General features: G+C 52.8%; 1 protein-coding gene across 6 annotated transcripts in view; it reads left to right on the top strand.

Annotated features, from left to right (window-relative positions):
* Positions 1–25,543, top strand: part of TMCO4 (transmembrane and coiled-coil domains 4) — an 82,741-nt gene that overhangs the window by 24,532 nt on the left and 32,666 nt on the right. For 5 of the 6 annotated variants that reach the window (XM_081817621.1, XM_081817620.1, XM_081817623.1 and 2 more), the window contains exons 6-12: positions 2,399–2,531; positions 9,290–9,387; positions 9,658–9,801; positions 10,434–10,553; positions 14,463–14,627; positions 15,513–15,649; positions 18,602–18,686. In XM_081817621.1, the coding sequence (XP_081673747.1) occupies positions 2,399–2,531; positions 9,290–9,387; positions 9,658–9,801; positions 10,434–10,553; positions 14,463–14,627; positions 15,513–15,649; positions 18,602–18,686 (882 nt within the window). Of the gene's footprint in view, positions 1–2,398; positions 2,532–9,289; positions 9,388–9,657; positions 9,802–10,433; positions 10,554–14,462; positions 14,628–15,512; positions 15,650–18,601; positions 18,687–19,772; positions 24,376–25,543 lie in introns of those variants that run through there. The other variant, XM_081817622.1, reaches the window with a different exon arrangement.

Below are 25,543 nucleotides of genomic sequence, written 5' to 3'. Positions count from 1 at the left end.
AAAGAAAGAAGAAAGCAGAGTGCCAGGAGCCCAGGCCTCCTTGGGGAGGAGCCAAGGAGGGCGAGTGGGCGTCTGAGGGAGAAAAACCCAAGAGCAGGGTCCGGACTGACAGCAGCTCTGTTCCTCCTACTCCTGGCCCCCAGACCAGTGGTCCTCAAACCTGGCTGTGCACATGCAGAGACAGACTCCCAGGGCCCATCCCACACTACAGAACCGGAATCTTTGGGGTCCAGATAACACCCTGCACCCCAAGGGGCCTCACTGCCCCGCTATGCCCACCAGGTGGCGGAACATGCAGGTACTCTACAGAGAACAGAGACCCCCAGACCGGTCCCAGTCAGAGAGGCCACCCTCCCAGTGGGGGGTGGGAAGCCGGGACAGGGATGCAGTGATTCTTTTTTTCCCCCCAGTGGAGATTTTTTAGATAAACTAACAGTCTCGGGGACTGTGGGTGTGCGGGGTGAAGGAGGAGGATGGGCGAATCCCCCGTCTCCAGCTTGGGCGGCTGAGTGATGTCATGTTCGGAGGTAGGGCACCCTCACGTCCCTCGTGCCTCACTAACCAGGTAGTAATGCATTCATACGAGCTTCTGGGATTGGACAGACCACCTTTGGTTAAATTTTGATTGATTAATTTTTCCGATTATAAAATTAACCCAAGTTCATTAGGGATAATTTTGAAAAGACCAAAAAAAAAAATCCTATTTGACCTCTTTCTCTCCCTTTTTCCTCAGCAGTGGGCTTTTTTTTCCTTAGCTGGGACCCTATTCTCAAATCTATCTATTTTAAAAATTCTGTTTCGGGCGCCTGGGTGGCTCAGTCGTTAAGCGTCTGCCTTCGGCTCAGGTCATGATCCCAGGGTCCTGGGATCGAGCCCGGCATCGGGCTCCCTGCTCGGCGGGAAGCCTGCTTCTCCCTCTCCCACTCCCCCTGCTTGTGTTCCTGCTCTCGCTCTCTCTCTCTCTCTGTCAAATAAAGAAATAAAATCTTTAAAAAATAAAAAAATAAAATAAAAATTTTGTTTCATTATATAAGCATCTTTTTCAGATTTACAAACTTTTCTTAAGAATCTTTTTTTTATGGCTTATTCTCCACGGGGCGGATGTGCTGTAGTTTACATAACGGATCCCCTGATGTTAGAAATCTCCAGATTGCTATCACTTCTGCATTATAAAGGCAGTGGTAGGGTCTTTACTTACTATTTGCCACATTCAGGATTGTTTTCTTAAGATTAGCATTTCAGAAATAGAATTCCTGGGCCAGCGGGGATGCACATCTTTCCCCCCTCCTTTTTTTTATTGGGTAAAATACACATAACATAAAATGTAGTATTTTAGGCATTTTTAAGGGTACAGTTCAGTAGCATTAAGCACATTCACTGTGTCTGCCACCACCACCATCCATCTCCAGAGCTCTTTTTTTTTTTTTAAAGATTTATTTATTTTAGAGAAAGAGAGCATGAGCAGGGGGAGGGACAGAGGGGAGAGAGAGAGAGAGAGAGAGAGAAATCCTCAAGCTGACTCCCTGCTGAGTGTGGAGCCCGACATGGGGCTCAATCCTACAACCGCGAGATCATGACCTGAGCCGAAACCAAGAGTAGGCCACTCCACCGACTGGGAGCCCCCCAGAGGGCCTCCCCTTCACCGACTGAGCCCCCCAGGTGCCCCTGCAGAGCTCTTTTCATCTTGCAAAACTGAAACTCTGTCCCCCTAAATGCTAATGCCCTCTTTTCCCCCTCCCCGAGCCCTTGGTCACTGTTCTACTTTGTGTCTCTATGATTTTGGGAGTACACGCTGTTCTCAGGGTTTTTTTGTTTTTTGTTTGTTTGTTTGTTTGCTTTTAAAGATTTTATTTATTCCTTTGAGACACAGAGATACAGAGAGAGAGAGAGAGGATGAGCAGGGAGAGAGACAGAGGGAGAGGGAGAAACAGGCTCCCCGCTGAGCCAGGAGCCCGATGTGGGGCTTGATCCCAGGACCCTGGGATCATGACCTGAGCCAAAGGCAGACGCTTAACCATCTGAGCCACCCAGGCACCCCTGTTCTCAGGTTTTGATCCGTATTGTCAAATGGCCCTCCGGGCCGTTTATATCAATGCACACTCCCACCAGCGAGGTCCTCGAGCACCCACCTGTTTTCATCACCTCCTTAACAGCTTTGGGATTAAAAAAATTGATCTTTGCTAATTTGGTGAAAAATACCACCTTGCCTCTGGTCGGTGGTTTTCAGCGTTGCACTGTATCCCATCCAGGAGGCTGGCCTGTGGTTTAGCTGACCACCTCCGGTGGGGTTGTGCATGTAGGGCGTTTCCAGGCTTGGGGCTGTACCTGTTACACTGCTGTTAAGGTCTCTGTGCTTAAAACCTAAACTGATTCTCTGCCCTTGTTTCTCTCTTTCAAGGGCGCTATGATGCACGGGCCCGCGTCCTCATCTGCCACATGACCTCCCTCTTCCGAGTGCCCTTGGGGGAGCTGGATCTCCTTGAAGAGACGTTCCTTGAGAGCCTGAAGGAAACCAAAGAGGAGGAATCTGAGTAAGGGAGCCCTGTGACCCCAGCCCTGCCTGCCAGGAATTGAGGATTTCCGCTTGAGTGCCCTGCAGATAACAGATGCTCCCCTCTTCCCTCCCCACCATTAAGAGCTGGTGCAGGAGGATGGAAGGAGCACTGGACCAAGAGTCCCAATGCAGCCCTGACTCGATGTGTGGCCTTAGCAAGTCACTTCCCCTCTCTGGTCCCCAGTCCTCAGTTGTACAAAGCGGGGATTAAATGGATTATGGCTGGGGGGGGGCGTGAGTCTGTGACATCAATAGTCTGTGACCCTGGCACCCCGTTTCACCACCTCAGGCTCTTGGAATACCTTGTCCATGGGCCAGAGTGGCCTGGATCAAAATCCTATCTCTGACACCCATCTACTTGTTGACCTTGGACAGCGCCCCCCTTCCCTAAACCACAATATTCTTATCTGTAAAATGGGAATAAGGATAGCATCTTCCCAGGGTCACTGTGAAAACCTAACATGGTCGTGTGGAGGGCTCGGCCCAGGGCTGGCCCGTAGCAGGGGCGCAATAGATAGGAGTCCTTCCCTTCCGGTACCTTCCAGCTGCAGAGCGGCTTTGCTATCTATGCATGGTCAGGCGTGTATAGAGGGAAATTGTCCCGGTCGCTTGGCCAGAGCTCAGCTCTTGGCGGAACACGTTCCACGGGATCTGATACCACAGCAATCAGTCAATCCCGGTCACAGTCTAATTGCGGGCTCTTTGCACCAGGCACGTCTCCCAGCGCCCTCTTTGTCCAGCACGATGGCTCTCTTGGAGCGGCCAGTTTGCGCCAGTCCCACGTAGCTTTGAAGCCAGCTTCAGAGCTGGGGAGCTGCCCTCCTGCCTAGGGTTAGTAGGGCAAAGGAAGGGGCTGTTTCCTGGAGAAAGGAAGCAACTTGATCTGTTGAAATAACCTGAGAACAAACAGGCTTGTGTTAATTCCCAGAGCTGTGTCAGTAAAGAAACACCTGGATCCAGGCCCATGACCATAGTCACGAGCAGGGCCCAGAGCCCTGTCTTGTTGCACACGGACACGCACATGCATGTATGTATGCTTGGAAAATCTTAGCTGTTTGTTTGGAAATGTTATTATCAGAAGAAAAACATGTTACCAAGAGGATCTGTTTTGCCGATACTCATAATGCCAGATCAGAGATGATGCGAAACAGAAGTTCTAGGAAAGCCCAGCTCAGCGTGTGACATTGCGGAAGTTATTTAACCTCTCTGGGCTTCCGTTTTCCTCATCTGCAAAATGGGACAATAATAGCACCCTCCTTATAGGGTCCTTGGGAGGGCTCAAATGAGTTCATATATGGGAAGTGCTTCGAGCAGGACTTGCACAGAGTAACTGGTTGAAAAATATCATTATTTGCTGTAGTACATCATCATCGTTCACATTCCTACACATGAGCCCTTTCCTCAGAAAAATACTCCACATGTGTAAGTTTTAAATTCTGCTTTAGGGACTCTGGAGACCTTTCAGATTCTTCCTGTGGTCTCTGGAAGGGTCTGATACCCAGGGGAGGCCTAGAGACTATTGCGCCAGGAGACCTAGTTCTCAGTGTGATTCTGCTACTAAATGTCTGTGTGGCCCTGGGCATGTTGCTTTCCCTCTCTGGGCAACGGCACGTTTTTTTCACCTAGACAAGTAGAGGATCAAATTCTGTGCAGGTTCCTTTTAGCTCCACGGTTTGTGTTTCTGCAAGGTGAGCTTATCACTCGACACCCTGAGGCGATCTTTTGCAGCTCGGGTTCGGGGGATGATGTACATTTCTGTTCTTGGGTTCCCCCCCACGCAGAGCCCAGAGGCCACCCGAGCTTCCCCCACATGTTCGGTGACTTCACTTCCCTGTGCCTCAGCTCCTTCACCTCCAGCAGAGGGATGATGGCTGTATCTCCATCGCAGGGCTATTAGGAGGATTAAATGAATGGATGCAGATCAGAAGCTTGGACCAGCGCCTAGCACATAGTAGGTGCCCATAAATGTTAGTGCATGTCCTGCTGGCTTAACACTGACCACATCAGAATGACATGGTCAACACGTAGCTGTCCCTGAGCGCTCAGTAGATGCAGGACAAGATGCCATCTCATCTGATGCACAGATAGTCCCCTGATGGTTCTGCAGAGGAAGAAACAGAAGGTCAGAGGGGTGACGTACCTCGGCCAAGGTCACACCACTGGCCAGTGGCACCATCAGATTCAACCACCGTATCCATCTGAACGGCACCCAGTGCATCCCTCACGGCATGGTTGACACCCCCAGGTTCCCTCCTTAATTCTAAAGAAAGCAGTAAAGATACTTTTTTTTTTTTTAAGTAGGCTCCATGCCCAGTGTGGAGCCCAATGCGGGGCTTGAACTCATGACCCTGAGATCATGACCTGAGCCGAAATCAAGAGTCAGATGCTTCACCGACTGAGCCACCCGGCCGCCCCAGTAAAGATCATTCTTAATGAGGCTTTCTGTGCTTTTACTTAGGAATCTGTCTCTAGAACTCCCAGAAATAAGCTCTCCCTCTATCAACTGGAGAAGGTGATTTTAAAAAAAGAAAGACAAGGTGTCGATAATGGTGATAAGGATAAGAAACACCCTCTCATGGTGGGAGATGAGTGGCAGGGGGTGACCTTTATTTGTGGATCCATGAGATGGGCAACATAGGTGTCTTGTTCTTCACCATGTATCCATGGCTTCAACCTCTGTCCTTGGAAGGCTGACGTGGAACACCAACTCAGAGTCATTTCTGGCACCCCAGAGCATGAGCGTGGCAGAGATTGCCATGGTATCTGACCTGTGGGCGGTCAATAATGGGAACGGGGCTCCATTTGGATTTAGCGTCATGCCCTGAATTCCCATATCCAAATATAGGAAGCATTGTAGACGTAACTCCCAGCCAGCACCTCCTGTGGTGCTTTAGACGTTGAAATTCAGTCAGACAATGGAATTAACTGCAAGAGTAAAATGCTGTGTTAATTAATGATGATTGGCAAAGCCCTTCGTTTCATGTACAAAACAGTTATTAAGAACGTTCGAGTTAAATAAGTAAAGAAATCAGTTTGGGTTAATATTGAGAGAGAGGTCCTTAGCTAAATAACTTGGGGGAAAATACTGTATTCTCTTTGATTCAGCAAATTTTTATAAACATTTAAATAATAATGCTAGAGATTAGAGTATATCATCCATCTAATCTTTGTTAAATGGATTTGATACACTAGGATTCATACATTTAAGTAAAACAGCTTCAAGAACCCTATTTACTGTATAGGCATTTTATTCCCTTTAGGGTATGAGCTCCCCCCGACTCTGCATAAACTCCGCTAAAAGGGAAGATTATCTAGTATCATGGTTGCACAGATGTCGCTGCAGGAGGAATCTAGAAGCAGAAATTTATATAACTTTACAACATTTCAGATGGGTCCTAGTAGCTCAGAAGTTTTATGCTTGATGGTGACTGGCCTGTTCTCTGGCTAAATAAAATATTTAGCCAAAATGCCTCGCCGGCTTTATAGATGTGGGCAGTGCATGGGGGAGTAGATACTGTTGCAACATGTTCACGTCCAGTCCTTGTCGGAATGATTAGGTTCTGTTCAAGAGAAGGTTTTCTGAGCACCGTCCAGGTCCCGAGCCCAGGACAAGCTGCTGAGGGTAGAGAGCAAGAAGGGTCCTGTCCGGGCAATTGTCCAACTTAAGATACAGCAGGTCCCTGGAGGGCTTGCTATGGGTACAGCTCCCTGACCACCTGCATGCCCAGAGCTTCTGGCCCAGAAAGCTGTGATTTTAACAGCTACGCTGGGGGCTTGTGATGCAGTTGATACAAAAGCCCCACCCTTTGAAAACCAGTGGTCTAGAATTCCATGCTGAGTACAGAGGGTCAGGGGCCCCAGAGTCCAGGCATTTAGGCAACCCTGGGGCTCAGGCAGGCTTCCTGGAGGAGGTGACTCTTGAATGATGACTAATGTATAGGCAGCCAGAGGAAGGTGAGAAGGTCCTTGACAGCCGAGGCCCAGCAGGAGCACAGGGGCTGAGGCCCAGGCCGTGCCCGGGGGCAGTGCAGTGTTTCTGGAGGGCAGACCATGAGTGAGGAAATAATGAGCAACGAGGCTGGAAAGGAGGCAGGGGCCAGGTCCCCGAGGGCCTCAGTGTCATGCTGGAGAGGTGACACTATCCTCACTCAGGGCAGAGGGAAGGGACACGGAGGCTGGGAGGGAGGGAGGCAGACGATCAGGGTTATACTATCTGTCACTATGGTGGTGCTGTCCTCATCCCCCCATTTCCAGTCCCTACGTGAGAAAATTGTAGCTCAGGAGTATTGGGTGACCCGGCGAGATCGTAGTGGAACTGGGCTCGGATACCTCCGCCCCAAATTTCTGCACTGTGTCCCAGCCCGAGTTTGTGAAATGAGATGCCGCTGATTCAGAGACAGCTGCTTGGCGCATGCGCGTTCCTGTTGCACGTCCTCAGCAGCCGAGTCTTTTCCTCAGACCTTGAACTCTGCCAAAAACAACTAATTGCCAACGTTCCAGTTTGCACGGAGTGGTGCTAGCGATCAAGGGCCAAAGTATATCTCCAGCCTGCATGTAGGAGACAGTTATCGTAATAATGAAAGGACCGATAATAGCAGCAAACATACTGGCCGTTTACAATATGCCAGTCGCTGTGTGTGGATTATCTCATTTGCCCTCCCAGTGCCCCCGGGGATGAAGTGCTATTATTATTCCCACTTGCAGGGGGAGGCAAGTCAGATGGGCCAAATAATTGGTCCTTAGTCACAGTAGGTAGCTCAACCAACAGGATAGACTGGCTTTTGCTGCAGTTAACAAATGACCTCCGAATCTCAATGGCTTACAGCAACAAAGGTGCATTTCTTGTTCATCGTATGTGTCCATTGCAGACTCGCAGTGGCTTTAGTCCACACTGCACTGTCGGTCCTGGGTCCTGGGTCCAGGGTGACGGAGTGACCCCTATCTGGAATGTTGCTGGTTCGTGGCAGAGCAGAAGGAGGCTCATCAGACCCCTGCGCTGACTCTTAAAGATTGTTCCAGAAATGACACGCACACACCACTTCCACTGACCTTTCATTGGCGACAGTGGGTCATGGGGCCCCTCAGTGCAACAGGGCAGGGATGTGTAATGTTTGTGCAGGGAGGACCATTACAGGGAGGGATAGCCGAACCTGGTGGATGGTGCTCCACTACCACACAGCAGAGGTCGAGGTCAAGTTCACAAGGTCAAATCCTGACGTCAGAACCCACGCTCTGTCGCCATCCTGCCTTCTGCTTTGCTCGATGCACACAGTTCAGCCTCATCCCACGTCCGATGGCATGAATTTCAGCCACCGAGAAGCAGCGCCTGTGGTGTACGTGGTGACATTGATGTTGGGTTTCCGCTTCCCTTAGTGAAGTAGCTGTGAAGGGCTGTCCTCGACACCCGGGAGGGGGGCGTGGGAAAAGAATTCGTTGAGGTGAGCCGGCAGAGAACCAAACGGCGGAGCAGCTCCTGAACGCCCAGTTCAAATCCCACTTCTCTTCGATGACTGGAGGATGAGCTACTTCTCAAGACAACGTGCGGTTCAGGAGGAACGAGATGGGAAGGAAACAAGTCTTGGTCGAGGGCTGCGTGGTTCTGCTCACAGATACTCGACGTGCAGAAGTACCAGCACGAAGCCCACCCTTGGTGACGGGTTGTTGGTTGGGTGGATGAAGAAAGAATGCGTTCCATCTTTACAACCTGCAACCTGACGTGATAGCTGTTATTAACCCCATTTTACAGAAGAGGAAGCTGAGGCTTGGGGAAACGCACATAGTCTCGTGATAATAGCAGCCACCTTTTCGGTCACCCCTTGCGGTGTGCCATCATGCTAAATGCGTGACAGGCATGCTCTTCCTCGATGCCCACAGCCCCTCAGGAGGGTGATGCTGTTGTCCCTTCACTGGTCTGTCATTCGGGCACAATAATAAAACTGCTTCCAGGGTAAGAGAAACCATGTGAAGTACAAAGCACGGCGGCTGGCAAGAAGGATCCCTCAGTAAATATTAACCATTTTCCCTCTTGATCATCATGCTGTCACGCTATACATTGAGTTGTTGTCCAAACTCCAACCTCAGCTCAGAGTTCATGCTGCACCGACCTGCCCTGGGTCCCTCATCCTGCTCCTGATAGCCCCACAGCATGGGGGCCACCCACCTGCCCCAGGGGCCGGGCTTGATGCACGCTAAGGGCAGCCGTCCTCAGCTTCACCTGACCCAGTTCACCCCAAATGCTTCCTTTCTGCTCGATTTTATAGCTTTTAAAGGTCAAGTCTGGCCGATTGTAGCTATTGCCCCAAGGCCAAGGTCTCTGAGAGCTGACATTTTCAGTGGGAGATGGGATCAGATGGTGGGGAGCAGGGAGGGGAAGGGCAGACGGGGGCGATGGCGTCTGTGATTGTATTTGTACTTGTTCTGGGTCCATCTGTTCAAAGATACTTTTTGTGCTGCTTTTGCTATTATTATTTTTTTTGTCTTCTTATTATTCAAATTGCAACCCTGTTAGGACGGATCCATTGGGTAAGTAGCACATCCCACACACTGGGATTTCCCAGCTGGGTTTTGGAAACTTCTCAGCTTCTTAAAACCATCGACCGGCCCAGGGTGACTTGAGTACCTCGCTCTGCATGGCAGCGTGCAAGCATGGATCCTAGCTGGGGGCTTGGTGAGGCGGGGTGGTCTCAAGGGGTGCCAGGCACAGCCAGCCCTAAAGACCAACCTCTTTTCCCCCAGGACGGCTGAGGCGTCCCGGAAGAAGAAAGAAAACCGGAGGAAATGGAAACGCTATCTCCTGATAGGCCTGGCCACTGTCGGGGGCGGGACCGTGATCGGTAAGGCCAGCCCAGGTTGGGCGGGGGCCACAGGGGCCGGGGTGGTGCGGAGCGAGGCACGATGCCAGGCTCGAAGCTAGAGAGGACAGTGTAAGGGGGTCAGCTGGGAGGTGGCCCCCAGCGCGCACCAGGTGCTCGGTCAGCAGGAAGTGCGTTTGTTCATTCGCCTTCTTAGAAGCATCCGTGGAAGGCAGCGGGCGGCCAGTGGAGGAAGAACCAGGAAGGCCGCGTCTTCCCGCCTTTACCTACCATGGGCTGTTTTCCTTGCAGGCGTGACCGGGGGTCTAGCTGCCCCTCTCGTGGCCGCTGGGGCCGCCACGATCATTGGCAGTGCTGGGGCAGCAGCTCTGGGCTCGGTGGCCGGCATCGCCGTCATAACCTCGCTGTTCGGGGCGGCTGGAGCTGGCCTGACAGGTAAGGTTCCAAAGGAGTGGTGACCCCTGGGGGATGTTCAGCCAGGGAGGCCCGGCTCTTACAGGACAGGCCCAGATTCTCACCCGGGATGGCTCCCCAGGGGACAGAGGAGGACACGACTCTTCTCACGCTGGGTCCCAGCCCTGCGGGAACTCGCAACAGGCTTCCTGCGTTTACCAGTATCACCGGGGGAGGGGGGCTCCAAATCATATGTGTCAGCAGCCCCCTAGTCACACAGAGATCCCTGTTCCACTCCCCGGGGGGAGGGGGATCCATCCCTCCCCACATGGAGAATCATGGTCAGTTTGATCCACTTTTTTGGGAGGAGTGTGTTACACCGGTGATGTTCGTGGGAAGAAAAGATCTAGAACCAATGGGGTCAGGATGGAGCAGTGAGTTCCAGCCCCAGCTCTGCCGTTGGGAGCCGGCCAGCCTTGGGAAGTGTCTTAGCCTTGGCTGTAATCGGGGACAATAATCGCAACTACCCTGTAATGACTTAAAAATGAGACATTTGTCCAGGGAGAGGACACGCAGTTGGCACTCACTGTGAGTGTGTGAGCACAGAGAGCCACTCAAACATTCCTGGGGTCCCCAGTCATCTCCACCCTCATTTTTTGTATCTGGGTCTTTAGGATACAAGATGAAGAAGCGTGTCGGGGCCATTGAAGAGTTCACGTTTCTGCCTCTAACAGAAGGCAGGCAGCTGCATATCACCATCGCCATCACAGGATGGCTGGCATCCGGCAAATACCGTGAGGACCAGGGGCAGAACAGAGAAGGGTGGGGGGATGGGGGAGGTGTTAACTGAGCTGGGACAGCTGCTGTGGGCCAAACCCTGGCCTAGGCCCTTGCCTGTGTATACTGCTGGAGGGGTGGGGGAGGAGCCCCATTTTGCAGAGGAGGAAACTGAGGCTCAAGAAGGTGAGATGACTTCATCCCATACCCATCCACTCTTCATCTATCCATCAATCTGTGCACATATCCATCCATCCATCCGTCCATCATCCACACACCCACCCATCCGTCAACCATCCATCCACCTACCCATCCACCTGTCTACCAATCCATCCACACATCCATCCATCCATCATCCACCCAACTATCTATCCATCCACCCACCTATCCATCCATCCACCCATCCATCACCATATACCCACTCACCTATCTACTCATTCAGCTGTTCACCCACTCATCCGTCTATCCATCCATTGGTGCATCCATCCATCCATTACCTATCTATCCATCCAACTATCTATCCATTTGTCCAACCATCCACCCACCCATTCATTCATCGATGCAGGCATCCATCTACCCACCTATCCACTCAACCATCCATCCATTCACCCATTCATTCACCCACCCATTCACCTATTAATTCATCCATTGAGCAGTACTTATAGAGTATTGTACACAGCACATGCCAGACATTGAGCCAGACCCTGGGAATTCAGTGGTGAGCAGCACCGCCATGGCCTTGGCTCCCATGGAACATGTGATCCAAGGGAGAAAACGGATGACTGAGCAATAATTACAGGGAAGGTTTAAGGATGGCACAGTACAAGAAACAACAGAGTGTTTCTGGAGAATGAGGGGAAGGTTCCTGGAGAAAGTGACATTTAGGCTAAAGACTGGGAGTTAACTGGGTAAAGAAGGAGCAAGAAGTATAAACCAAGCAAAGGAACAGCATGTACCAAGGCCCAGGGGTGCAAAGGAAACACAGGATGACTGGAACAGGGAGCTAGAAGGCAGAGGTATTGACAGGGTCAGATCATGCTGGAGCATGTGAGGTGAGGCAAGGAGTTTGAATTTATCCTCAGAGCAAGTAAGAGAGAGCAAAGGATTTTAAGCATGTGACTTAAAGTTGAAAGGACTTGAAGTAGGTGAGAGATCCGTACATCTTGACCTCAAGCAAATTACTTAACCTCTCCGTGCCTCAGCTGCTTCATTTGTAAAATAGAACAAATTATTCCTGCCTTTCAGGATACTTGCAAAGTTTAAGTTAAACAAGCTAACACATGGGAAGCACCTGGTTTCTCACTGACATTCCACAAACATTTGTCCCCTTTGCTGCTCTAATTTGAACATGCGTTTCGGGGAGATTCTAACCAGGGTGGCATCAAGGACTAACACCGTGGTCCACCCACTGCCTGGCTCACTGTTGCAAGTGTCCAGTGTGAGGCTCAGCAAACAGTTCATCACTGAGAGAGAGAGAGCACGGTGGGTCAAGGAACCTGGAGCATCCCAACCAGACACGTGCTGGCAGCCTCCTGAGTTTCCAGATCTCTCTCCTGAGTTTCCAGATCTCTCTCCTGAGTTTCCAGATCTCTGGGATCTGAGGGTAGAAGCCACAGCTCTTCTAAATAAGACAGAAGAAAGCAAGTGAGAAAATGTCCAGGCTCTGTATAGAGGCATCCATCCCCCCGCATCTGGTCAAGTGCCAGAGCCTTATTGGTGTGGGATGGCCAGGCCCCGTCCCCACACAGTGAGCCTCCAACGTTGACTGAGCACGTAGTCTGTGCCTACCCCGAGTCAGGCATTTTACCCACAAAGTGGGAACTTGATATGCCTTACCCCACGGGATCCTCACATCCACCCCCTGAGGTGGGGGCTGTTCCTGTCCTGATCTGGCAGAAGAGGAAGCTCAGAGGGGTCTCATGAGGTTCAGGAGAGAGGCAGATGCAGGATTCGAACCCTTGTCTCCCGACCCAAAGTTCATGGGTGTCTCTTTTCACTCCTTTCCGTGATACCACGCTGCAGGCAGGACCGAGACAGGAGGGAAGGAGTGAGAGCAGGCATCTAAGTTAAGGAATTTGCGATTCTGCCCAATCTGGAAACAAATTCCTTCTCTTTGTTTTACCCTCACTCGCTCTGTTGGCTGCAGGTCAAAGGCCAAATTCAGTGTGATTTGCTCTGTTGGCCCCAGGTCGAAGGCCAAATTCACTGTAGCGGGAAGAAACCCTCTTCAGTGTTCTCCTCCAGCAGCCTGGTGCAGCGTGCTCTCCAGACCGGGGCGGAGGGAGGTTGGGGGGGTGGTCAAAGAAACGAGCAAACTAGATGAAGTTCGGGAGGGAGAAAAAGGTAGCTTTTCCCGTCTCTGCCGGGAGAGAAGCCGTTGCTTCTGCGTGCGATAGGGACAGTTGGATTCTCTGCCCCCCGGCCCTTGGTTAAATAGGATTACTCACACTAGTGATAGCAGTTTTGCAGTTACCCGGACACTAGTGCGAGCACCTCGGGGGGCCTTGCTCACTGAGTCCCTCGCTCCAGGCCAGGGAGGTGGGCATCATTGTCACCCCTGTTTTATAGATAAGGAAACTGAGGTTCACAAAGGCTGCTCGGGGTCACCCGGCTAGCCAGGGACTGGGGCAGACTTACCACTGTTCTGTCTGGCTCCATAGCGCATGTTTGGGGCCTCGGGGCGATACAGCGCTTTACAGTTTATATAATGCAGTGCGTGCGACCTCTCACGTGATCCCCACTCAGGAGTCAGATGTTATCATTCCATTCTTAGAGATGTAGGACCCGAGGGGGCATGCCTGGCTCTGAGCCAAGCAACCAGGAAGCTGCTGAGCCGGCATACAGCCCTCCACACCTTATCCTCCCCCACCCCAGCCCCTGCTCTCCACCCTGAGCTGTCGCGGAGCCGTGACAGGGTCCCTGCAGAGCGGGGGAGCAGCCTCAGGATGGTGCTTGCGTTGGCCTGGCACCATCCGGTAGGCATGAGGCCTTTGAGTCAGGCAGGGAGCTGACTCCCTAGTCCTTCTCGCCGAATAGAGTGACTGTGTGATGTGTGCACGTCCCTGTCCCTGCCGACCGAGGCCTGGATGGCTCAGTTTCCCCAGCTACGAAGCAGGGCAGTGGTGACCCCTATTTCAGAGGCCGTGGAAGACGCAGGTTTTTTCGGGGGGGTGGGCAGAGTGTAAGCGAGAAATTGGGGAGCAACGGGGCTGGGAAGGAGGCAGGAACCAGCTCACCGAGGGCCTCAGTGTCATGCCGGAGAGGTGACACTATCACTCAGGGCAGAGGGAGGGGACGGAGCAGGGGAGAGAGGGAGGCAGACGGTCAGGGTTGGACTTGTGTCTGACGTTGGTCACTGTGGTGGTGCTGTCCTCATCCCCCATTTCTAGTCCCTCAGTGAGAACACTGAAGCTCAGAAACACCGGGTGACCCAGTGAGATCATGACAGAGCTGGGCTCAGGTGCCTCTGCTCCAAACTTCCAGATCATCTCCCAGCCCGAGTTTGTAGAATGACTTCCCGCTGATTCCCAGAGCCAGCTGCTTGGCGCAGTGCACATTCCTATCATCCATCCTCAGCAGCTGATGCCAGAATGACTGCAGGGTGAGAGAGAGTAGCACTTCACACATAGAGAAGTTCCAACACTTCATTCCTACGACTACACTCTAAAGGGAGCTAAATATTCATCTGCCCACTGCGCAGATAAGCACAGTAACGCTCCGGGTGGGATAGTGGTGTGCCCAGGGTCACCCCACTACTAATGAATGCAGAGTTGGGACTCGAACCCCAGCCTGCTGACTCCTGGGGTGGTGCCGTGCTTCGCTGACAGCTGCCGCTCATCAGCAGGGGTGGTCCTCTGTCTGCCCACAAGGACACGTGGTCCCCGTCACAGACAGGAGAGACCCCACCTACCTGTGTTCTCCCCTAGGCACCTTCAGCGCCCCATGGACGGCCTTAGCCCGCAGCCGCGAGCAGTACTGCCTGGCGTGGGAGGCCAAGTACCTGATGGAGCTTGGCAATGCCCTGGAGACCATCCTCAGTGGTCTGGCCAACATGGTGGCCCAGGAGGCCCTGAAGTACACGGTGTTGTCCGGTAAGCCCCCCAACCCCACACCCTGCCTGCCCCACCACTAGCAGCATGCCCACTGCTACCATATCTTTGCACGCCCGGGGCTCCCAGGGAGCCAGGCACTGTGCTGGGCTTTAGGAACACAGAGAAGTTAAGGCTGCATTCCTGTCCATGAAGTTTATGGTCTTTGCGGGGAGGGGACAGGTAAACAGCCAACCACATTGTCACACAGCTTATCCATTAGCTATTGCTGCATAACAAGCAACCCCAAAACCCAGTAGCTTAAAACAGCAGTCATTTCTCATAATAGCAGAGAAGTCACAAGGCTTCATTTGACTGATCCTAGCTGGGCCTGCTCATGCATCTGTGGATCAGCCGACTGTCCAGTGATCTAGGCTGGCCTTGTCTGGGGCAACGAGAGCAACTCGGCTCTGCTCCGTTTGTCTGTCACCCTCCCCCTGGGATCAGCAGGCTAGCCCACACCAGCTGCGGAAGTGCACAAGAGGCTGGCCCCCATGCACAAAACCATTTCAAGTCGTACATCGACTCATATCTCGTTGGCCAAAACAAGTCCCATGGCTGAGCCTAGTGTGGATGGCAGGGCAGGGCTGGGCACCGCTGAGTAGAGCACAAAGTGGGAGGACACAGGATGGAGTGACAAATCAAGGCCATCTTTGGAATCCCAACCATGACAGATGCTTGAACAGAAGGAATCTAGTCCATGAATCAAAAATGCATGAGCTGCAATTTTCTTCATTGCTATCTAGCAGTTTGGCGGCCCTTGGAAAACATGTGGGTTCCAAGTTCAAGACTCTGCATGCGTTCACTTGGGCATCCATTAGCCAGCCCGTCACTTCCCTAGAAGGACCTCCCCACACTGCTTTCCTCACTGATATCCCACCTCTGCAGGCATCGTGGCTGCCCTGACCTGGCCAGCCTCACTCCTCACTGTCGCCAACGTCATCGACAACCCCTGGGGTGTGTGTCTCCATCGGTCAGCAGAGGTCGGCAAGCACCTGGCCCACATCCTGCTCTCCCGGCAGCAGGTACCTGGGACTGGCTGTGGGGCGGGGGCGGGGGCAAGAGGGGAAGTGAGTGAGCTGACCTGTGCACAGAGGTCAGCCCTAGAGAGAAGCCCACATGGAGACAGTCTAGTGGCTTTGGGGGGTGCTGAACGGTCTTCACTGCCCCATCTTTCAAGTCACAAAAGTACCCCAGGATGGACCAGTGAGAAGAGAATTTGAGACTGTGCATTTCTAGCAGGTAATTAGGTAAGCACTGAATAACGGACATCTGCGGGGATGGGCGGGGCCAGGAGCTCCTTCCTGCAAGCATAGAGCTACCATCTGAGCGGATCTTCAGTGGTCCAAATACCCCGTACGATGGTCAGGAAGATAAATGATCATCAGACTTTTAAAATTTGGGGGCGCCTGGATGGCTCAGTTGGTTAAGCGTCTGGCTCTGGGCTTCAGCTCAGGTCACGATCTCAGGGTCCTGGGATTGAGCCCTGCATCGGGGTCTGCGCTCACTGGGGAATCTGCGTGAGGATTCTCTCCCCCGCCCCCTTCATGCATTCTCTCTCTCTCTGTCTCTCAAAAAAATAAATAAATCTTTATTAAAAAAAAACCAACAACAAAACTTTAGGGCATCTGGGTGGCTCAGTCATTAAGCGTCTGCCTTCAGCTCAGGTCATGATCCCAGGGTCCTGGGATCGAGTCCCACATCCGGCTCCCTGGGAAGCCTGCTTCTCCCTCTCCCACTCCCCCTGCTTGTATTCCCTCTCTCGCTGTGTCTCTCTCTGTCAAATAAATAAATAAAATCTTTAAAAAAAAAACTTAAAAATTTGAATCCAGTACTTACCAGGGAAATGAAACTGCCCCCTTCAAAATAAACTTGAATAAATGGAGACAGAAGTTTTGAGAAAAGTTTCAGAGATGACTGTATGGTTAGGATTAGTTTGAGCTGCAAGTGAGAGAAAACCCCAAATCACGGTGGTTCACACAAGGCGGAAGTCTGTTTCTCAAGGAGAAGCTGAGGAAGGCAGTCTTACACAAGAATGCTTGCCATGAAGAGGTCCGGGTGCCTTCTGGCTTGTTGCTCTGTTGTCCGTGGTCTTGACCTCATGGTCCCAGATGTCAGCATCAGCTCCAGCCAGCAGGAGAAAGGAAGGGCCGAAGATGAAAGAGCAAAGGCCTTGTAGCATTTCCACCAACGTCTCATTGGCCAGACCCTGGTCCTAGGACCATCCCTACTGGCGCAGAACCTGGGGAAGGTCATCTTTCTTCCGCGTGTCAGTGAACCCAGCTGAAGTTCAGCTATGGGAAAAGGGGAGGATGGGTATTGAGGGACAACCAGCAGTTTCTGCCACAATGGGTAAACTGCTTGAGAAACCAGACCCCCCCCGATTTCTGTGTCTTTGCCAGAAGAAAGAGAGAAGTCCTGTGCCAGGTTTGGCTGTAAGGCAAAGACCAGAGTGGTATTGGCTTAAACAAGGCAGGAGTTTACCCTCTCCCTTGGAACAGCCTGGATGTCAGCATCCGGGGCAATGCCATGTGTCTTCGTTTCCTCTTGCTGTAACATAGGACCATAGGCTTAAAACAACACAGATTTATTGTCTTACAGCTCTGAGGTCAGAAATCTACCATGGGTCTGCAGGGCTGCATCCCTTACAGAGGCTCCCAGGAGCATCCACAACCCCACCTTTTCTGGCTGCCAAAGGGCTACCTACTTTCTTTGGCCGGTAGCTCCCTTCCTCCAGCTTCCGAGCCAGCAGTGTGGCATCTGCAGATCTTTCTCTCTGTCTCTTGCTCCTGCCAGCACATCACCTGTCTGACTCTGACCCTCCTGCCTACCTCTCTGTCACATAGGTGGCACTCACGGGGCCCCAGGGTTCGGATGAGACCATCCTCAGGGGGGCCATTACTCTACCTCCCATGTGGGAGGCTTTGCAGAACCAGGAGCCCAGACTCTCTTGACGTCATGGTCATGCGTCCTGAGCGTTCGGTCTCTCTTTTGGTCCAAGATACATCTGCTGGCACAACTTCCCCATCCAAACAGAGGCAGGACAGCAGAGTGGAGGGCATGGAAATCACGCCGTTCTTTGCTTCTCATGCCTTGGCCCTCCCGAGCTGCAAGGGAGTCGGAGTGACTTTGTCTCTGGCCGGAGAGCTGTGGGTCAGCAAAACTGAGGAGTTCTGTTAGCCCGGACCAAGGGGGGTGAGCGGGTGTTGGGGGATGACAAGCAGCTGCTGCACACGGTTCCTGCGGAACTGCGCTACTGTTTGATCAAGGGTTTCCTGTCGTCGTACGTAGATGGGGGTGGGGGGAGGGAGGGTCAATACGCACGTATGGCACAAAAACAAGGAAAAGGAAGAGACTGGTGGGACCAGACCAGACCTTTGGAGCTCCTCTGCTCCTGTTCTCTCCTTCCATGGAGAGCTGGTACCCAGATACCCCCCGTAACCCTTCTTCTTAGGAGTTGTCTTTCCTACAAGTTCTTTAGTCAGAAAATCCTTCTCCGTGTCTAACTTACTACCTTCTCTTATTTAAAGCCAATATTTCAGTCCCACCTTCCTATCTAGAAATGGAACAGTTCTCCCCCCATGTGTCCCTGCCTGTGTGCCCATCATCACACCCCGGGGTACCTTCTGACTCCTCTCCCTGGCACCCCACTTCACTGTAGTCATCTGCCACCCAACAGATGCATCCTGTCCCCTGGGCAAGAAGAGATGGTGGCCGGGTAAGGGTTCGAGATGAAAGGGAATCAACCCAGCCAGAGGCTGCCTGTCGGCCCCGGAGGAAACAATTCCTGCATGAATGAGGGTCCTGCCTGTCCTGATTAAGACAACAGAGCTCTGGGACCAACCGGGGGTAGCAGATGCATGATTCATTAAACGTGAAGCAAGCACTAAGGAGTGTGCAAGGGCCGTCCTCATCAGGGCCGATGCTGAACTGGCAAGTGTACCAACCCCCAGATACCTGTGTCCTGTCTCCTGCAGGGCCGGAGACCTGTCACCTTGATTGGCTTCAGCCTGGGAGCCAGGGTCATCTACTTCTGTCTGCAAGAGATGGCTCAGGAGAAAGGTGAGTCCGGCTTATTGTCACAGATGAAAACCCTTCCCAAGTTCATTCCCCAGGTAAGAGGGTTCTGGGCCAGGGATCGCGAGCCTTGTGAATGTGTTCCCAGTTCTTGGTGATAGAAGTTAAAAATAGTTTGAAAATAGACAAAACAGTTAAGTTGTTTCGAAAATGGTTTTATTTTTTCTGTATGTTAATTTGAGTGGATGCGAAAGAGTCCTGTAATAATGACATCGACCTTGGTGTTCTCATGTGCGTTCTTGAGCGGGAGGGAAGGGAATCGGATGAGAAGTCTGCAATTGAGGTGTCGGCAAGGTAACGTTTCCTCTGAAGTTCCTAGGGGACGATCCTTCTTTGTCTCTTCCAGCCTCTGGGGGTGGCCAGCAGTCCCTGGCCCTCCTTGGCTTGTAGATGCATCCCTCCATTCTCCGCCTCTGTCCTCACGTCATCCTCTCCATCCTGTCTTCTCTTCTAAGGACAGTGTCATTGGATTTAGGCCCCCCCACCCCACGCAAAGCCAGCATGATCTCATCTCAGGATCCTTAACTTCATTACAGTTGCATAAGTCAATTACATCTGAAGATACCTCTTCCTAAGAAGTTCTTATCCACAAGATCCGGGTGGACGTACCTTCTGAGGGAGCCACCATTCAAACCAACTAGGGACACCTCTGGGTGTGTGTCTTGCCGTCCGATGACACGAGCTGAGTGTTGGGGCAGTGGAAAGCTTGAGTGCCATTGCTCAGACCTTGGGTGGGAGAGGTCCCCAGGATGGAGTGCCGGTTTGGGACAGATCTGTCAGCGGGGGACAGCTGGGGGGGAGGTGCAGAACTTGGGGCCCTGGGAGTGGCACGCGGTCTGCGGGACCCAGAGTCACCCCTCTCCTGGGGGAGCACAGCAGCTGCAGACCCCTGAGGCAAGAGAAGGAGCTGACTCAGTGACCCCCCTGGCCTGGGAGCAGAGGGTGGGCGGCAGAGAGGGCCGGAGTTTGCCCGGCGGTCTCACTGGGGATTTCCTGGAATGCCTCTCTGGACCTTGGCTTCCCCACTTATAAAACGGAGTTATAATACGCAGCCTGTGTGCTTGCTTTGAGGTGTCCTGCATACAGTATTTCTGCACCTTCTAAACCCCTCATCGACCAAATTCAGCTCCGGGATGTTCATTGGCAGCTTATGCTCTCAGAGCTGCAGCCTGCTTGAGGCTAGCCCTGTAGATGGCCCCTGGCCACTCCTCGATCAGCCCAAGTGTGTGACCCGATTGCTGACCCATTGCTGGAGAAGGAGTGGGAATGTTCGCCGTTGGCTGGACCTGAGGGAGCCAGGCGGGGCTGACTGGTGTTATCTTCGGCATTGGCATCCCCGGAGGGTGTGCGAGAGACCCTGGACCTTAGGGGCCTGACTCATTCCTGTTCTTTTTCTTTTGCTAAAATGTCTCCCCACCTTGGACTGAGGACCAGAGCTGTTTTCCTGGTTTCATGGGCAAGATGTGCCATCCTTGGCATTTACCATGGAAGGGCCAAACCCCTGTGGGTGAGCCCTGCAGAAGGGCCTCACACCTTCTCTCTGTCATTTTGGAGGACTGCCCCACCCCACCCTACTCCCTCGTAGCTTTCAACAGCCCCCTTGTCACCTCGTTTTGTCTGCATCACTAAGCAATGGGGAGACACCTCTGTCCTATTTCCAGTAGCTTTGGGTAATCTGGGACCACCATGCAGAAGGGCCTGGGGAGCCAGCTTGGAGCTGTGTTCACCAGGAAAATCCAGGCTGGGGTCAGAGGTCAGGCAAAAACCAGCCTGGAAGCAGGGCTGAATCTGGGGCTCTGGTGCAGGTGAGTTTCCACTTCCACCATAGAGAACACCATACTTTCTGCTTAAGTTCTTCCCCTAACTAGACATCACCAGAGCAGAGCAAGTCAAAAAGACATCCCTTACGTGCCTTTCCTGCTCTACCTGGTAAAATAATCCGCCTGGAACCTTCTGGCCAGCTGGGAGGAACCCCCTCCCACTATGTCTCCCCGCCCTCAGCTCTTCATCCCCTGCAGTAAAGGGCTTTGTCGGACCACAGCGGCACCATTCACTCCCCCTGCATAACGCCATGTTCTGTGCTCCTGCGACTTTGTACAAATGATAACTGGACTGTCAGAATCTCTCAGGAAAATTAGGGGGATGGCATTTCTCATGCAGGACACAGGACCTTTGTTAAAAATGTGTGGGTTAGAGGCACGATGGGTGTACCAGTCAGCTTTGGCTAAGGTGATGCTGCATAACAAACTACCCGCCCCCCCAAACTCAGAGGGTAACAACACCAAATAGTTCCATGCTCAGGATCTACTGTGGTTTGGTGGCTGGCTCTAGAACTGGCTCTGTTTCTGGCCGCGGGTTGGACAGGCTTGGCCCCAGGCTGCAGGCTGGGCTCACATCTGCCCCGTGTGCATTTGTCTCTGTGAGCTTGAAGGAGCAGCGGCCCCCCAGGGCATGTTCCTCTCAGGGTAGATCACAGAGTGCCAGAGCCAAGGCAAACCACACGCGCACATTTTAGACCTCTGCTCATGCCATCTTTACTAACGTTCTGTATCAGCTGTTCATCGCTGCAAACAACCTCTCCAAACTGAGTGGCTTAAAACAGCAGTGACTGGGCATTTCTCACAGTTCTGTGGGTTGACTAGGAAGTTCCTCTCCTCCTCGCACCTGGGCTTGCTTGTGGGGTTGCAGTCAGAGCTGGAGTGCTTGGAACATGCAAGCCGGCCTCCCTCCCTGACTGGCCACTGGCTAGTGGTCACCTGGCATGCCTCAGTCCTTCCCGGTGGACCGCGCATCCTCCAGCAGGCTCACCTGACGTCCTGACATGGTTCTCTCTGGGCAGCGTTTCAAGAGGGCAGTAGTGAACGCAGCAAGACCTCTTAAGGCCAGGTTCCAGAACGTATCACTTCCGCCACATGCTGTTGGTCAAAACAAGTCACAAACAGATCAGATTCAAGGGGGCAGAGGGAAAATGCCTTCCCCAGAATGGGAGGAGTAGCAAAAAGTTTTTGGCAGTTTTTAATCTTCTGCACATTCTGTTGGCCTAAACAAGTGATGTTCAAGCCCTGGGTGGTCGGGGTGGGGCAGTGCACTCCGCCCACAGTGGTGGGGAGGGGAGCAAATCTTCGCCAAAGGGCAATCCAGACTCTGTGCCAGGGTAAAGAAAAGCCTGGCTTTGCAGTCTGCAGAGACCTGGATCTTGAGTCCTGCCTCTGCTCAGCTGGGTCACCGGGGCTAGGGAAGGACGCAGCCTCCCTGGATGTCCATATGTCTATTTGCAACCAGAGGCTAATGTCACATGTGGGCAGTGGCAAAGGCCAGAGAGCGTGGAGGTCAGGCACCTGGCCCCATGCTGGGTCCTGGTGAACACGTCCTCTAGCACCTCACTTAGGCCCCCCCTTTTCTGAATCTGCTCATCTCTGGGGGGGCATGGAAGAATTGTTATTCTCTGTGCTGACATCATCTTGCTCTTCCCTAGCCGTCTCTCAACCCAAGCAGCAGACCACCAGTCAGGCTCCTCATTACCTGGAGTGACATGGTCTTCTAGTAGGACCCATTCTCAGTTCAGGGGAGAAAGGCATGTCTGTGGCTCCAGCTAGCATAAATTACACGTTAACGTCAGATCACTACTATAAGCCAAGTCTTCAATTTCCCTGCTGAACAAATTGAATTAATTACCATTGACCATTTGGCTGTGACAGTCAGAAGTGAGATCACCTATCAGCTGAATGTGAGGCTGGGAACTGCCAGGAGGGAGGCAGGTGGCCTCTCAGTGGCAGGGCAGGTTGGCAAGACATTGAGATGTTCCTACACCTCAGCATTTTGGGGGATGGTTCCCAAGGCAACTTCCTTCCTGCCTCTTTCCTGGTCACTGCTCCCTCCCCTGGGTTTTCATGGCCCACCCATAAGAATTGGGGCTTCAGTATTAGGCAGACCTGGATTTGGGTCCCAGCTTCGCTGCTAACCAGCTGCAGGACCTTGGACAAGTCACTTAACCTCTCTGAACCTCGGCTTGCTCATCTAAATATGGGGCTTGGTACCCGTACCTCGAAGGCTGGCTGGGAGACAATGAGATGATGAATGTGAAGTGGCTGCCCTGATTTGGGGACAATCAGTGAGTGTTTCTGCTTCTAAACTCTGATCTGAAAACCTACTCTGCACAGGGAGCTTTGGTGAGTATGGTATAAAGGACCTTGTCATCTGTGTCCATTTCCTGGCCCCCAGGTGAGACCAGGAACTCCAGGTGGGCAGGGTCTGTCTGGGCCCCACCCTCTCCCCCTGCACCTGGCACATGTTGGGTGCTCGGGAAGATGGAGGAACTTGACTTGGGGCAAGGGACTCAAGCACACGCTGATGGGTTCTTGCACCAGGTGCAGACTCACTGCACGCCAGGCCACATACAAAGCACTTATGTGCAGGATCTCATTCGATCTCATAGCAACCCTGGGAGGTAGCCATTCTCCATGCTTTGAGAACAAGATAACACAGGCCTCCAGGGTAAGCCATGCAAATCCCAAGTGCCAGAGCCAGGCTTCAACCTTCAACCCCAGGGCACCTGGCTCTAGAAGCTTCACTCTCAACCCCTGTGCTATACTTTGTGGAGGACCTTGACCTTGAACGGCAGGTAGGGGTCATCCAGTGGGGCTAGAGGAAGGGCATTCCAGAGAGTCAGGCCGGCACAGCGAAGGAGGGGGTCTCTTGGTGTTTCTGTAGCTGTGAAAGGGGACTGAGGTGGTACAGCAGGAGATGGTTAGGACAGGGGCCTGGCATAAGTTCTCAATGCCAGGCTAAGCAGCTGGAATGACTTGTTAGATGCTCAGCCTCTAAATCATGGAGGAAATGAGTAGCTGAGTGGGTCCTGTGAAGGGAGTCCGCGTAGGGCAGCCTGTCATTCACCCATGTGTCTGTGTGCACACTCACACAGTCTGACGCTCTTCCCCTCTATCGTCTCACGCAGTCCTCCCCAGCAGCCCCATCAAGTTGATGCTGGTATCGTGCCCATTGTACAGATGAGCAAACTGAAATACAGACGTAGGTAACTTGCCCAAATCACACAGCTAGCGGGTGGCAGAGCAGGCAGTCCGGCCAGAGGCTGTGTGATCTCCACCCCAACGCCCGACCATCTCTCCGAGCCACCGTTCCATTCTTGCCCGAGCATCTTTCCCGGCACCGGCGTCACTGCTAAGAACTGCCTGTTTACTCGTCAGTCCTGCCGGCCCACTAACTGTAACCTAGGAGGACGCAGCAGGACTACCTGGGCAGTTCTTTTCCCAAAACATATGTGCCGGGGCCCTCCGCAGAAGGGGTCAGTCATCCCCTCTCGTGGAAGTAGCTCCCCTGGGCAGCAGTGATGTACAGCCCTGGCCAGGAACCACAGCACAGACGGGGGCAGGAGGTGCTGCTTCTCTTTCTCATCCCTGCATCCCGAGCCTATCACCTGCCCACGTCTGGCACTTACTAGGTTCTCAGTGGACCCGTGATGAGTGAACCAAGTGGAGGAATGAGGCCCCCCGCGGGTTGGGCGCAGAGGTCTGCATGTCGGCTTTCCCCGCTCTTGAAGCTCCTTGTAGGGAAGAACAATGTCCTGCTCAGTTTTGTGCCAAGCACAGATGCTCGTGAGTTTTTACACGAAAAACAGAGGCCTTTTTATGTTGGTAGTATAGCTCGTCTGCATTTATAGAGAAAACCTGTGCATTTTATTTTTATTTATTTTTTTTTTAAAGATTTTATTTATTTATTTGAGAGAGAGAATGAGATAGAGAGAGAAAGCATGAGAGGGGGGAGGGTCAGAGGGAGAAGCAGACTCCCTGCTGAGCAGGGAGCCCGATACGGGACTCGATCCCGGGACTCCGGGATCATGACCTGAGCCAAAGGCAGTCGCTTAACCAACTGAGCCACCCAGGCGCCCTTTTATTTATTTATTTTAAAGATTTTATTTGAGACAGAGTGTGAAAGAGAGAACACGAGCGGGGGACGGGGGAGTAGGGGCAGAGGGAGACGGAGAAGCAGACTCCTTCCTGAGCAGGGAGCCCGACGTGGGGCTCGATCCCAGGATCCTGGGATCATGACGTGAGCCGAAGGCAGACGCTTAACCGACTGAGCCACCCAGGCGCCCCTGAACAAGTCTTTATTCTTGATTGTTCTGATCTTTTCCCTCCTGTTAATAACATCCCATTGCCACCCTGTATCTGGATGGGAGGAGAGAGGGCTCTGGTAACCCTCTGCCGTGACCTTGGTCATAGATGCTCTAGGGGGTCTGTCCCTTAGTTAGCCCTGGCTTCTTCCCAGCACAGCGGCAGCTGTGTGCTCCTCAGTGGCAGTGTGGCCTGTGGCCTGGCAGTCTCGGACAGATGGCTCCTCCCCAGCCCGGGGTGTGCAGGCCACGCTTGGTTAGCCTGCTTCACGCCCTTGGCCTTCTCAGCACCTCCACATGGAGGGGCCATCTCTCCAAAGCTGGGCCTCAGAGCCATTCATAACCACCCCCTCCCCCATTTCCTTTTCTCTGTCTGGAGAGTAAGTGAGGGAACTCCTGACAGCTCCCAGAAATGGGAGGCTGAGAACAAAACACACCAACGTGCAAAGGGGAGCTGAAGGGTCCTGAATCCAGAGAACATGACTCCCTGACAGCCCGGGGCAGGAGGGGGGGCAGGGGGGCAGGCCAAAGGAGCGGATGGGGATTCTAGCAGCACCTTGCGAGCCACACTTCTTTAACCCACACCAGAAAGTGAAACAAATAGAAACACGGATGCACACGTGCTCACACAAATAGGCACCTGCTCAGCACACATGCATGTTTACGCTGGAGGCCCTCAAAGCCCGGCTGTGCAGCCCTCCTACCAGCCATC

Source organism: Leptonychotes weddellii, chromosome 4 (genome assembly GCF_054177405.1).
Source record: "Leptonychotes weddellii isolate Sample4059 chromosome 4, ASM5417740v2, whole genome shotgun sequence".
NCBI classification, from domain to species: Eukaryota; Metazoa; Chordata; class Mammalia; order Carnivora; family Phocidae; genus Leptonychotes; species Leptonychotes weddellii.
This window is presented reverse-complemented; position numbering and strand designations above follow the sequence as displayed.